This window comes from Alexandromys fortis, unplaced genomic scaffold (genome assembly GCF_014885135.2).
Source record: "Alexandromys fortis isolate MF-2015 unplaced genomic scaffold, M_Fortis_MF-2015_v1.1 scaffold_13, whole genome shotgun sequence".
In the NCBI taxonomy this organism is placed as follows: domain Eukaryota; kingdom Metazoa; phylum Chordata; class Mammalia; order Rodentia; family Cricetidae; genus Alexandromys; species Alexandromys fortis.
The window spans coordinates 7,343,174-7,356,399 of record NW_026067908.1 but is presented as its reverse complement, the minus strand read 5'-3'; the positions used below and the strand labels follow the sequence as shown (position 1 = coordinate 7,356,399).

At 45.3% G+C, this 13,226-nt stretch overlaps 1 protein-coding gene and 1 long non-coding RNA gene across 2 annotated transcripts in view; one reads left to right on the top strand and one right to left on the bottom strand.

The window, feature by feature from the left end:
- Positions 1-13,226, bottom strand: part of LOC126498032 (uncharacterized) — a 505,230-nt gene that overhangs the window by 32,739 nt on the left and 459,265 nt on the right. The gene's annotated exons all lie outside the window — the stretch shown is intronic.
- The window catches only part of Plpp3 (phospholipid phosphatase 3), a 77,011-nt gene continuing 75,972 nt past the window's right edge, over positions 12,188-13,226 (top strand). Inside the window, exon 1 of the mRNA XM_050136362.1 lies at positions 12,188-12,809. Within this exon, the coding sequence (XP_049992319.1) occupies positions 12,671-12,809 (139 nt within the window). The 5' untranslated portion in view covers positions 12,188-12,670. The remainder of the gene's footprint in view (positions 12,810-13,226) is intronic.

Below are 13,226 nucleotides of genomic sequence, written 5' to 3'. Positions count from 1 at the left end.
GCTGGAGAGATGGCTCAGTGGTTAAGAGCATCGCCTGCTCTTCCAAAGGTCCTGAGTTCAATTCCCAGCAACCACATGGTGGCTCACAACCATCTGTAATGAGATCTGTGCCCTCTTCCGGCCTGCAGGCAGAGTACTGAGAATACTGTATACATAATAGATAAATAAATCTTAAAAAAAAATCTGGTCTGGTAAAAACTAACTGTCTCCAGAGCCTATTTTGAAAAAAAAAAAAAAAGCATAGTACAGTGGAAGAGGAGGGAAGGGTGGTTGAGTTTAGGATGGAGCCAGAGATGGGCTTTGGGGTCCAATGGACAGAAATCAATGAATGCCGGTGGCTTGGGTGGATGGAGACTATGAAGGGTGTGGGTAGGTAAATACTCTGAACACTGATGCAGTTGGCCGTGGTATAGTTCTGAAGCTGCTGAATTTCAGATGATCTGAAAACAAGTAGATACATAGACAATCAGCTTGATTCCTCGTTCAGCCTGGGTGGTCATAGGATACCGAACATGGTCTTTAATCTTTGACTCCTTCAGTTGCTGCATTTGGGGTCTGTTTCCATGTATGGCTATACTTTATGAACTTGAGAACATGACTTAACATCTTTTCATAATCTCCAAGTAGAGATAAATCAGCACAGATTTCACAGGGTTACTTACATACTACACCCTTTACATGGCACACTCAAAGTACAGAGGGCTGGCACAGAATAAACAGATACCAGGACGTAGAGATGAAATAGTGCTCATGAGAACAACCATGCATTCGGTGTCTAAAAATGTTACTGAAGTTTATTTCCTTGTTCTTCTATGTAAATATTGTCTTGATCCAGCTTCTTCTACTCAAGTGAGGTTAGCCCCAATGCTATCGATTAAATTGCCCAATAATTAGAGGTGGGAGATAAGGGCCAGTGAACATTGCCTGTGCAGGTGAAAGCGGAGAAAAGAACATAGAGAGGAAAGGAGACGAGATGGGAGGGGAATAGAGGAGAGGGGAGAGGAGAGGAGAGGAGGGAGGAAAAGAGAGAGGTCGAGAACATAGAACAGCAGCTATGGAACTCTGTGTAGGCACTAGGGCAAAGACCATAACGCCTGGGGGGGGGGAATGGACTGGTCTGGACACGCGGAATGCTGTGAGATGAGCCCCCCAGCCCATGGCTGTACTTTTTAACCTAATGAACAGTGAAGACGCAGGTTTCCTTAAGTGAAGACACCCCTTTGACAGTATCAAAGGTATCATGGCCGTCCCCTGTAGTCTGTGCATGGGGTCCTTCATGTTTTCATGTGTACATTTGTTTACCTTTAACTTATATCACATCTGCTGAGTACTAGGTATTATTAGAAAGAGATAAGTGAGGAGGAAAAAATCTATCTTAACAGAGTTTGAAGTCTAGAGGAGGAAGACGGATTTTTAAAAAAAAAATCAATAAAAATGCAGGGTTGGCTAACTTTTATGGAGAACATGGACTCTGGGGAGATGTGGGCCTGGTGAACAGATACACAGCCAAGGAATGGACACTCAGGGTTCTCTAGAGTTACAGAACTTCTAGAATGAATCTCTCACATACACACACACACACACACACACACACACACACACACACACACACACACACTGGCTGGGTGTCTCAGCTGGTCTTCTGTATGGACTGGAATCCCGAAGAAGTAGACTCCAATGTCAGGGAAGGAATGGATGCGCTGGCAAGGCAAGGGCAAGCAGGTGAAGGATAACCACACCTGCTTCCTTCTCCCACCATCCTTCCAGCAGAAGGTGTGGCCCAGATTCAAGGTGTGCCTTCCAGTGGTCTGGATTAAAGGTGTGTGTCAGGACTCAAGGCGTGTGGTCTTCTTGCCTCAAGGTCTCGATCACAAGTGTGCCCTCCATTTCTGGATAATAGTTTATTCCAGATATAGTCAAGTTGACAGCCAAGAGTATCATCACACCCCCAATGTGTCCCCATAATCTTGCGTCCCGCTTTCTGTCATCCAAGACTGAGGAAATAAAGGAGTGGACTGGGGAAGAAAATTATGTTCAGTCACTCAGGAGAAGTGTGTGGCCTTGCCTTTCTGGAGGCAAAACATCCTAGATTCCTTCAAGGGTCTTTTAGAAAGACGCAGCTGCTCATCTCTTACAGCTTCCGGGAGTGGATCTACTTTACTGACCATACTGCTCCCGTCTCTGCATCTCATTGTGATCTCTGTGTGTGTGTGTGTGTGTGTGTGTGTGTGTGTGTGTGTGTGTTCATGTCTTTACTTTGTTGTTGCCCCCCACTGTGCCCCACGCCATGCCTGGGGATCAAACCCAGGGTCTTGTAAGTCCTAGGTAAGTGTTCCACTACTGAGCTACATCCCTAGCTCCTCCTCTGTCTCTTGCAAAAACACAGTCATTGGCTTTAGGGCTCCCTTGGTCATGTAGGATAAATTTAGCACAAGATTCTTAATCCAATTATATCTGAAACGGTCACACCTCCTGTCTTGTCTTTTCCAAATAAGGTAATTTCACAGGCTCTGGCTATTGAGAACATTGAACTTATCTTTCTTAGAGGCTACCTTTCCATGTGTTATTGTCAATTAAAGAATATGAAGTTTGGACCAGAGAGATGGCTCAGCAGTTAAGAGCATCCGCTGCTCTTGAGGAGGGAGTAGTTTCAGTTCTCAGCACCCATGCAGCAGCTCACTCTTGTGCACAACCTAATTTTAGGGGATTTAACGAGCTCTTTGCTGTGGAATAATCCTTCCGTACACTGTGAGAATATATGTCACTATGGTTGGTTTAATAAATGTGCTGATTGGTCAACAGCTGAACAGGATAAAGTTAGGTGGGGAAAGCCCAACTGAGAATGATGGGATGAGCAAGGGTGGAGCCAGAGAAGAGATGCCAGCCAGCCGCCAAGGAAATAGGGCATGTAGAAAATGAGGTAACAAGCCATGAGCCATATGGCAAAGCACAGATAGGAAATATGGGTTAATATAAATGTAAGAGTTAGGTAGTAATAAGCCTGAGCTTTCTGCTGAGCACATAAGAAAATAAATAAGTCTTTTAAAATACAGAGTTCTCCTTTGTTTTTTATTAGAAACTTTCTCACACTCATATTTTTTTCTTCTAGGTTAAAAGATTTCCTTTTAGAAGTGTGTATGTGTGTGTGTGTGTGTGTGTGTGTGTGTGTGTGAGAGAGAGAGAGAGAGAGAGAGAGAGAGAGAGAGAGAGAGAGAAAGAAAGAGAATTCAGGGTCTATATAGAACTAAAGTTACCTAAGGTAGAGATGTTCATGTAACCATAGCAATCATTTGTTGTGGGATAATCTTTTTGCCCACTGTGAAGATGTGTCTCTGTCAAGGCATCTGATTCATTTAATATATAGCCAAATGACCAGTAGCTAGGCAGGGGAGGACAGGCAGAATTTCTGGGCAGAGATAAGAACTCTGGGAAGAATCTGACAGGACGGGAATTCACCAGTGAGATATGGGGGGTGGGGGTGGGGAAGGTGGTCAGACATACAATACGGAGGAGAGGTAATGAGCCACGTGACAGAATGTAGATTAATATAAATGGGTTAGTTTAAGTTTTAAGAGCTAGTTGGGAACAAGCTTAAGCTAATACCAAGCTTTCATACTTAATAAGAAGTCTCTGTGTCATTATTTGGGAACTGGTGATCCAAAGAAAGTCTGACTATATTTATTAATATGATCCAAGGCCATGATTAGTTTAACATTTATTATGTAATTGCAATGACAAACTACGTTAATATTCAGAATAATTATTTTCTGTTGACCATACATCAAATTGGCAAATGTAATCAATGCTAACACTCTGGAAAATTGGGAAATTTTTTTCCACTTAGTCCTTTTCCCATACAAATCATATATAGATAGCTCTGTTGCACAACAAGGTTAAATGAGTAGTCATTGGGTCAATGACTAGAAGAAATTTGATTCAGCATAAGTGTCGTGATATTTTGTTTATGTTCTAATATAAATAAGCAAAGCTTGCCTGAAGATCAGAGTGCAGAGCTAAGCCACCAGGTGCCAGGCAGTGGTGGCACACACCTTTAATCCCAAGACTCAGGAGATGGAGACACACAGACCTCTATTAATTCAAGGCCACCCTGGGTTACATGAAATTAATCCAGTCTCAAAGAGAAACAGAGCCAGGCACTGTTGGCCCACACCTTTAATCCCAGTACATGGGAGTCAGATGCCTTTAATCCCAGCACTAAGGAAGACAAGAAGAGATATGGGTGGGTGGAGAAATATAAAGCAGGGGGAGACAAGAGCTCAAGGGTAGTCTGAGGACAGGATCATCCTTTTGTTCTGAGGATTTGATAGAGGTAAAAGGTCTCTCTAGTGACTGGCTGCCCTGCTTCTCTGATCTCTCAGATTTCACCCCCTAATATCTGACTCTGGATTTTTATTAAGAACAATCAGAGGGGCTGGAGAGATGACTCAGAGGTTAAGAGCACTGATTGTTCTTCCAGAAGTCCTGAGTTCAATTCCCAGCAGCCACATGGTGGCTCACAACCATCTGTCATGAGATCTGGTGCCCTCTTCTGGCCTGCAGGCACACATGCAGACAGAACACTGTAAACAAAACAAACAAATAAATAAAACTTAAAAAAAAAAGAACAATTAGAATTCATGCTACACATAGGACCATAGGGAAAAGGTCAGAGTGCACACATGTCATAGTTGCAAAAGGTGTGCAATCATTTGAGAGTACCAAAACAGAAATACTGATCTCCAATCCACGTATCACTCAAAACAATCCTAGAGGGATCATGAATAGCAACAAAATGGATAAAATACCATTAGCAGGATAAAATGGAGGGGTTATAGTCATTATACCTGCAGTAGGCAAAGATTTTTTATATAGGAACAAAAACATTAATGATAAAAGAGTTGGATAAATTGGGATTAAGTGAAATGAAGAGTTTATGTTTATAAAATATATTGAAGCTTGCCAAGTTATGAACTATGAGCCAAATCGAGCCTGCCGCATTCCACCCAGCAGCTTGGGAAGTAAGAATAGTTTTTCTATTTTTATACAGATGAAAGAACTCAGAAGATAAAATTTTGTAATATGTGAGATATATATGAAATTCAAACTTTAGTATCCATAAATAAATTTGATTGAAACATAGCCAAGTTCACTCATCAGCCTTACTCACTGGAAGATTCTGTAGTTGCTGCAGTAGTACAATGGCAGGGTTGGTTAGTTGCCATGGAGACCACACACCCTGCAAAGCCTAAAGTAGCTACAATATACTGCGGACTTCTAAAACATAGAATCAAGAAAGTATAAAGATAAGTTACAGATATGGGAAATATATTCTCTATAGAGAAGACAGGGGCTGGAGAGATGGCTCAGAGGTTAAAAGAACTGACTGCTGTTCTGAAGGTCCTGAGTTCAATTCCCAGCAACCACATGATGGCTCACACCCATCTATAATTAGATCTGGTGCCAAGAACACTATATACATAATAAATAAATTTAAAAAAAAAGAGAAGACAGATAATCCCATAAAGTCACTTAAGGGAGGGACAAGCACCCTGACTATGTACCCCCACTTAGTAATAGACACTGCAGGTGGAGTTTTCCTGTCCTGGGAGCAGCTCCCAAACAACTGACATGGAGACTTAGTGCTAATTAGAAATGACTGGCCAGGTAGAATGTAGCCTGGTGCCGCTGTCCTGGAACACTCTTGAACAGTATTTACTACATGGAAACATAACCACCCTGGGAGGTATGCCTAACAAAATGAGACTATCCCACTGCAAGACCTGAGCAAGAGAAGGCTCCCTAGCTTTATCCATAGCAGATCACAAACAGAAACAGCACCATTTAGAACAACTAAGTTATGACGCATCAGGAGGTGGGGCGACGTACGGTGAGTGAAAAAGAATGACACAAGAGAACTTGGAAGGCCCCTTCAGACATCATATTGACCAAAGGAAACATATGGATGTCAGGGACTTAACCCAAGGCCCCATGCATACAGATACTGGTTGTAAGAAGTTCAACAATGGGGGCTGGAGAGATGGCTCAGAGGTTAAGAGCATTGCCTGCTCTTCCAAAGGTCCTGAGTTCAATTCCCAGCAACCACATGGTGGCTCACAACCATCTGTAATGGGGTCTGGTGCCCTCTTCTGGCCTGCAGACATACACACAGACAGAATATTGTATATATAATAAATAAATATTTAAAAAAAAAAAAGAAGTTCAACAATGATTTGGATGTAGTTCATGGCCAAACACACATTTATATACAAGTTAATAGGTAAGGGTTTTAACAAGTGAACCTGAAGGTTCACAACTATAATTTGTATAGTATACTACATGTGCATTAGTCTACAGCCAAAACCTTAAAAGCGGGAAAAGTTGAGCAAGGATGTTTGTGGGGCAGAGACTGGTGCTTTTGCTTCTGGGCACTTAAGTTGCCACACACTGTTTCAGCTGTGTTTACAGCCTTGCCTTGTATGTGCTGTACGCCTTTCTCTGGGGCCCCTGGGGTGCATCATAAATCTCTTCTAGTCATGGCTGCTGCTTGAAACCTTGTCCTGTAACATGGGAAGCACACACTTGGACTGGTGTCTGAGATGATAGTCTTTCTGAAGAAAGCAACTAACGCTGTTGAAGGAAGCAATCCCAAGCTCTAATCTGGTCATCCCCCAGTCGTAGTGGGAATCCTAGCAGAGCATGTGGTGTGCTCAGAAAAACCAGGTGAGTGATTCAATGTCAAATAAATACATGTATGCGTATAGCGAGTAAATATGCACACAGAAATAAAGTGGATGAGTATACAGGACATGTATATTTGTGAATTCATGGAACATATAGGTGCGTACACACACACACACACACACACACACACACACCGTCCATCGCTTCCTCTCAGACAGACACAATTAACCAGCCACTTCAGAAACACTGATCTTTTTCCTCCTGTTAGACAGAGGGCAAAGTTTATTCACTGCTGATTAACGATTAAAATCTTGATGCCTCCTCTCTTCCTGAGTTCAAGTCTGGAACTCAGCCCTTATCAGCCAGTCACCTTCAACCAGTTTCGTCACCTTCCTGTGCTTAGGAACCTCATCTTTAACACGGAAAAGACTGACTCCCATGGTTGTTTAGAATTTAAGAGGAGCTCATGGTTATAATAACTTAAAGACGCTTAAAGGCTTCTGAGGGGAGGAGTTAGCTTGTTCGTTTGCTTGTTTCGTCTGTTTCTTTCTAGAAGTGTTAGGCGCATACATAGTAGACACCCACTAAAGAGTTGCCACATAAACGACCAGTATCCTGATCTTCAAAATCTACCTACTTTGCCTATTGTTTTATGCATCACGTAAGAGTTACAGCCATTCCTGAGCCTCCACTTACAACCTCCGATAGTCGGAGCATTTTTCTGAAGTGTCACAAGGTGGCAGCATGAGTCTTTCCTTTTGAATGAGTGGCGTGCTAATTTTCCTTGTCTAGAGCAGGCCCTGCAGCAGCTTCTCAAGCCTGCCCATCCCCGGGGCTTTTGGGTTTGCCCCTTCGGTATTAACTGCACTCTTTGCAGCTCTACCATTGAGCTAAAGAGAAGAGTTCTACTTGTAGAGAGGTTAAAAAAAAAAAAAAAAAGCTGATGTGACTCCAAGGTTGCCTCCCAGCAGCCCTGTTTAGTATTCCTGAAGCTCTCTTTCTCTAACAAGGCAATCTCTTGTCTCAGAGACGTGATGTCAAATGACATTGTCATCGTCCCATCCTGTAAGAAACAACAAACCAATTAAAACCTGGTCTCCTAAGAAAAACAAAGCAAGGCCAGTTCTGCAAGGGAGCGGCAAGACCTTCTGGGGGAACCGTGCAAGGCCTTTTGGGGAACCATTGGGAGGATGTGGATGCCTTTGAGTATCTTCCAGAACAAGGCCTTGTGGGATGAAGACAGTCTTGATTTAGAAATGAACAAATCTGGCTTCTAGCAGGGCTTTGGGAATTTCCTCCCCCTCCAATCTAAGCCAAGCTCTCGACTTGGTTTGGGCCTTTCTGAAGTGAGCATAACAATACGTCTCCTGCGTACTGGGGGAAGGGGAGAATTGTTCTGTAAATGACACAGCAGGACAGACTTTGCTCTGTGTGAGCCACTTTAAGAATCCCCTTCACCTTCTCTGTAGGAAACCTGTTCCACCCAGTTGAAGAGGCTTGCCTAGACGTTTCCCTGGGTGAAAAGGGACTAATGAATACTGAAGTTGCGTGTGTTGTAGAAACAGTATTCATTAATGCATTCTTTCTTTTAATCTTTGCAGCTCTGGAGACCAAATTCAAGGCTTAACATTCACCTGTCTATGGTGTCCCAGGTGATTTCAGGTGGTCTTTCATTTTTCAAACCGTTTGAGTCGTCCACAGAAGAAAATGCCGGCCTCCTTCGACAGTTTTGAGGAGAGTGAAGATCGGGCTGATTTGCCTCAGGCCAAACAGCAGAGAGCAGAGCTTCTGACCCAAATCCCTGCTCCATCCTGCTGTGACTAAGGGGAATAAGTGTGGCGTTACCCAGACCATCCCATTCAGTGTTCACAGTAGCAAGCTAGCCAGCTTTGTTAAGTATGGACCAGAGGTGGAGTGCACCAGCTTTGAAGAACCTGGATAGATGGGCACTTTTACCTAATTAGATGTCCTCTGAATTATCACAACATGGGGCTCTGACTTTTTGCATACACAAGTTTATATAGAGGGGCTCTGCCACTTTTTCCCTCAAATGCATACCTGTTTTTCCAATAAATAAATAAATAAAAATGATTAATTAGCTACCCGGGGTTAAATATGGTCAAGTAGATACTAGGGGTTAAAAGAGAAAGATGGACAGAAAGAAAGTTATGAGGTAAGGGGAGGTCCTAGAAATGAGGGCTATTAAACCTCTTGGGAGGGAGGTTATTTAAGAGTGACGCTGTTGTTGCCACGCGTAGTAAGAAACTCTTAAAAAGGCCTTCAGCCCTGCTGATGTGATAGCTTTACACAGCCAGGCCAGTGAACTGGCTGTCATTTTAATGTGTGAGTTTGGGTAAGCTATGTTTACCAGGAATTTTAATTACTTAATGACTTTGAAATGACACCACTGTAAGCTATCATCAAGTTGGTTTCACTGCGTTTTATTTGTGGTGGTGAGATGGTTCCACTGTCAGGTTTAAGGCTGTAGAGATGGAGGGCAAGCGGGGGAAGGGAGGAACCAGAATGAGAATAAAGTAAAGAGGCCTTCAGACTTATATATCTGGCTAGGCATATTTATATCAAATTACCTAGAAGAATTAGATCGACACTATGTTTTATGACTTGTTCAAGTCAATTTTAATGAGTGTTTCAAAGATTCTGTTCCCCCCCAAAGCTATCCAAATATAATCTTGTTTGCATAGAACTGCACGCATCAATTAGCTCCACGATCTTTTAGTTAGGAAAAGTAATGGCCCACAAAGCCCTGTAAATGGAAGTAGAGAGCTTTTACTTAAACACCCATGTATCATCTTTTTCATCTGCTTTTGGGATAACAGATTTTTATCTTTCTTAATAAGTCATTGAACTTAAGTCAGAGAACCTTAACAGATAATAGTTTCCTTGAACCGAAGCTGGTGTGGACTGAAGTTAATCAGTCTGGGTAATTTGGAGAAACAGCCATGTTGTTCTAGCAATTATTCCACCGGACAATGAGAGAAGTTTGGCTTTGAAAAGGCGTTTGTTCTCAATGCGACTCATCTTCCAGATGGAGGAGCAGGTCGGGGGTATAAAAGAAGATAACCCAACTTCACTGAGCTCTTAGGAGCGGTGGCTGTCAACACTGCTTCTTCAGCTCTCCTAGACAGGCCTTGGGGTCCGGGCCTTGGAGAAGCAAACTGTGCCCCCTCTCAAAAAGTGAAATAAGATAGACTGCGAAATGGGGGCCCAGATCCTTTGGGGGCCCAAGCAGGGGGGAAAGGTTAGAGAAGGCTGCAGAAGGTTTGCAGAAGCGGCCTTTCTTTTTTTCTTTTTTCTTTTTCTTTTTTTCTTTTGGTTTTTTCGAGACAGGGGTTCTCTGTGGTTTTGGAGCCTGTCCTGGAACTAGCTCTTGTAGACCAGGCTGGTCTCGAACTCACAGAGATCCACCTGCCTCTGCCTCCCAAGTGCTGGGATTAAAGGCGTGCACCACCACCGACCGGCTTTTCTTTTCAGATTGGAATTCCCAGGTGTGGCGACTTTGGGTTTCAAGGAGGGCTAAGGCTGTGAGGAGGGTTGGGTGGGCAGGAAAAGACACTGGTGCCCCGAATTCCTTTTAGAATGCTATAAATTATGACAGCGTCGTTGCTGCTGTTTTAGCAGGCTAGAGACTATGCTGCTTCTTCTGAAAGGGGAGTTAAGGGAACTTTTCTTAGCTGCCAGGGGCTTTTGCCTGCTCTCCTTTGAATGGGGATATTGCCTCTGATTGGCAGCTGACATGTCCGCACCCAGGGTTCCTTGGTGCAGCTTGCTCTCGCCACTGTTAACCAGTTCCAATCTGAGGTTCATTCAGCAGGCCTCAAACCCTGGCCGCTAAAGAGAGTCAGTGAGGATAATGCTTTATATAAAAGACTAGTTTTTGGTAACAGGTGCCAAATTATACTGAGGTGAGTATTACAAGGTGACCTAAACAAAATATTGATGGTGAAATTAATTCTGCCCAAGAATCAAGTCAGGGGCACAGAGAGGAGGTGAAAGCGGAGGGACGGTTTGTTCGTTAGGGGGAGGAAGGTCTACAGTGGAGGCAGAGGCCTAGGACAGCGGGGGGGGGGGGGGGGGGGGGGGGGGGGGGGGGGGGGGGGGGGGGGGGGGTGCATTGAAAGGAATATTCAAGATGGCTGGAGATGGTATATAGATAGGCTTATGGAATGATCCAGGAAGGTGGTCAACCAACGATTTGTACTATGTATCCAAAAGCTCGAACCCAGAGCTGGAGAGATGGCTCAGTGATTAAGAGCAATGAGTGTTCTTGTTGAGGACCCCAGTTGGGTTCCCAGCACCCACAGTGCTTCACATTCACCTGTAGCCCCAGTTCTAGGGGATCCGACACCTCTGATGCCCTCTGTGGGTGCTGCGTGCACATGGTGCACACACGTGCATGTAGGGAAAACACTAATGCATACAGAATAAACAAATCTTTCTAAAAAGCTAGAACCAACTGCTTTTTAATCCCAGCTCTTGGGAGGAAGGTGCAGTGAGTTCAAATGACTGGTTCCAGGATAACCAAGGTTATGTGGGGAAACCCTGTTTCAAAAAAAAAAAAAGCTAGAACCATTTCCATGTGTGTATTATAAATTATAAAGACCCCTGGAAGGAATGTACATTTGCACACTGTGTGTGCTATGGCGAAAAACGCATAATCAACTTTATGAGAGCATCCAAGGGAAAACATTAGATTCCTTGAAAGTCAAGGCCAAGAACACCCTTACTGCTCCTGGAGTTCCCCAGGATGGGACAGGTACACTGAAGGCTAGCTGGATTAGCAACGGGGTGCACCGACGGACCTGGATTTGCGATTCCCACATTCAGGGATAAAAGTATCGGCTCAATTTACGGAGCTCTTCTGAGGTACAAGTGCTATTCTAGAAGCGTACGTGGATTAGCAATTATATCCCCACGGCGGCTGCTTGGGGAGAGACACTTAGTGTTCACAGTTTACTCCCGGGGAAACTGAGGCACAGAGACAAAGCAGGGGGTCTAGAACAGGGGTTCTGACTCCGGAGTCTTTTACATCATATTATCTTATGAACCTAGCACAACTATCCCGTGCTGAGTGTTAAAACCAAAACAACAAACCCAGCTTTCCTTGAAAATTGTATTTTTAGGATAATCCCATTCAAGGCTGAAACTCGTAAATAAATAAAAATGCATTTTGGTATTACAGACCTCCCACTGCGCCCCCTACCTAATCCAAGGCCAGCATGAAAATATTTCTTTTTATTTATATATGTTTTCCTTTTGTGACACTTTGGAGTTTCTGAACGCTAGGGGCTCCCGGATTCTCTGGTTTGAGAGCAACTTTTTCGTTTGGGTTTTTTTTTTTTTTTTTTTTTTTTTTGGAAAGGGGGTGGGGGAAATGTGGCCTTAATTATCCTACGTTTTAGGCAGCTTAAGGAAGGGGCTGTGCTTTCAGAATCCTGTCGAAGCCAAGTAAGGAGGTCCTTCTCCTCCCCCCTCGCTTTTTTAAGGAGCTCGTGAAATATAAGCTCAGAAAACAAACCGAGCGATCACAGCAGCAGCCCGGGCGGCGGCAGCAGCAGCAGCAGGAGGAGGAGCAGGAGGAGGAGGCAGAGTTGGCGTTGGGCAGACGCTGCCGAGAGCTGCAGGACGCGGCGGAGTTGCAGGACTCCGCGCCGCTCCATTCATTAAGTAGCTGCGGAGGACTGTGGCGGGACGCCGACGCTGCCCACTCGCAAACTTCAGCACGCAGACGCACGCCAGCCGTGCGCTTCCCGGGCAGCGCAGCGCTGCAAAAGTTCCTGCTCGGGATTTGGCTCTCTTCCCCTTGGACTAGCGAACAGTTTGGGCTTGAGAGGAAAGCAGAGGCGCCTAGAGGGGAAACCTATCCGCGCCTGCAGTTGGAACTACTCGGCCGCCGCGTCCCGAGCCCGCAGTTCCGCTCCTGAGCAGCGGCGGCCCGCAGCGTCCCGGGAAGCTCTCCGCTGCCAGCGCCATGCAAAACTACAAGTACGACAAGGCGATCGTCCCCGAGAGTAAGAACGGCGGCAGCCCCGCGCTCAACAACAACCCGAGGAAGGGCGGCAGCAAGCGGGTGTTGCTCATCTGCCTCGACCTCTTCTGCCTCTTCATGGGTGAGCGCAGCCCCACTGGTCACCCCCCTCCTAGCCCGGGGCCCCGCCGCGCTGTCAGCCCCGGAGGCCCGCAAGCCATCCTCCGGGCGCCGTGCTAGCCGCGAGCTCCCCGCCCTCCCGGACCCCCAATCCCAGACCTGCGAACACAAGTTGGGGCGTGCTTGTGCATTCGCGGCAGCTGGAAAGTGCTCCTTAGGGGTAATCTCTAGTTGGGAGCCGGACACAGTCCCTCGGAAGGTGTGAGCTCGAGCTCCACGATCTGGAGGCAGCCTGTGGCTCTCCTCCCAGCATCCGAGTCTGTGCGAGACCTATCTAGGTCTCTGGGCGAGCCGGGCTCCTATGGTAGTGGCACTGCTGGTCCCGGCTGCATGTAAACATCCACCCCTTCCGTCGCTCTGTCTTGCAGGGCCAGTCGCA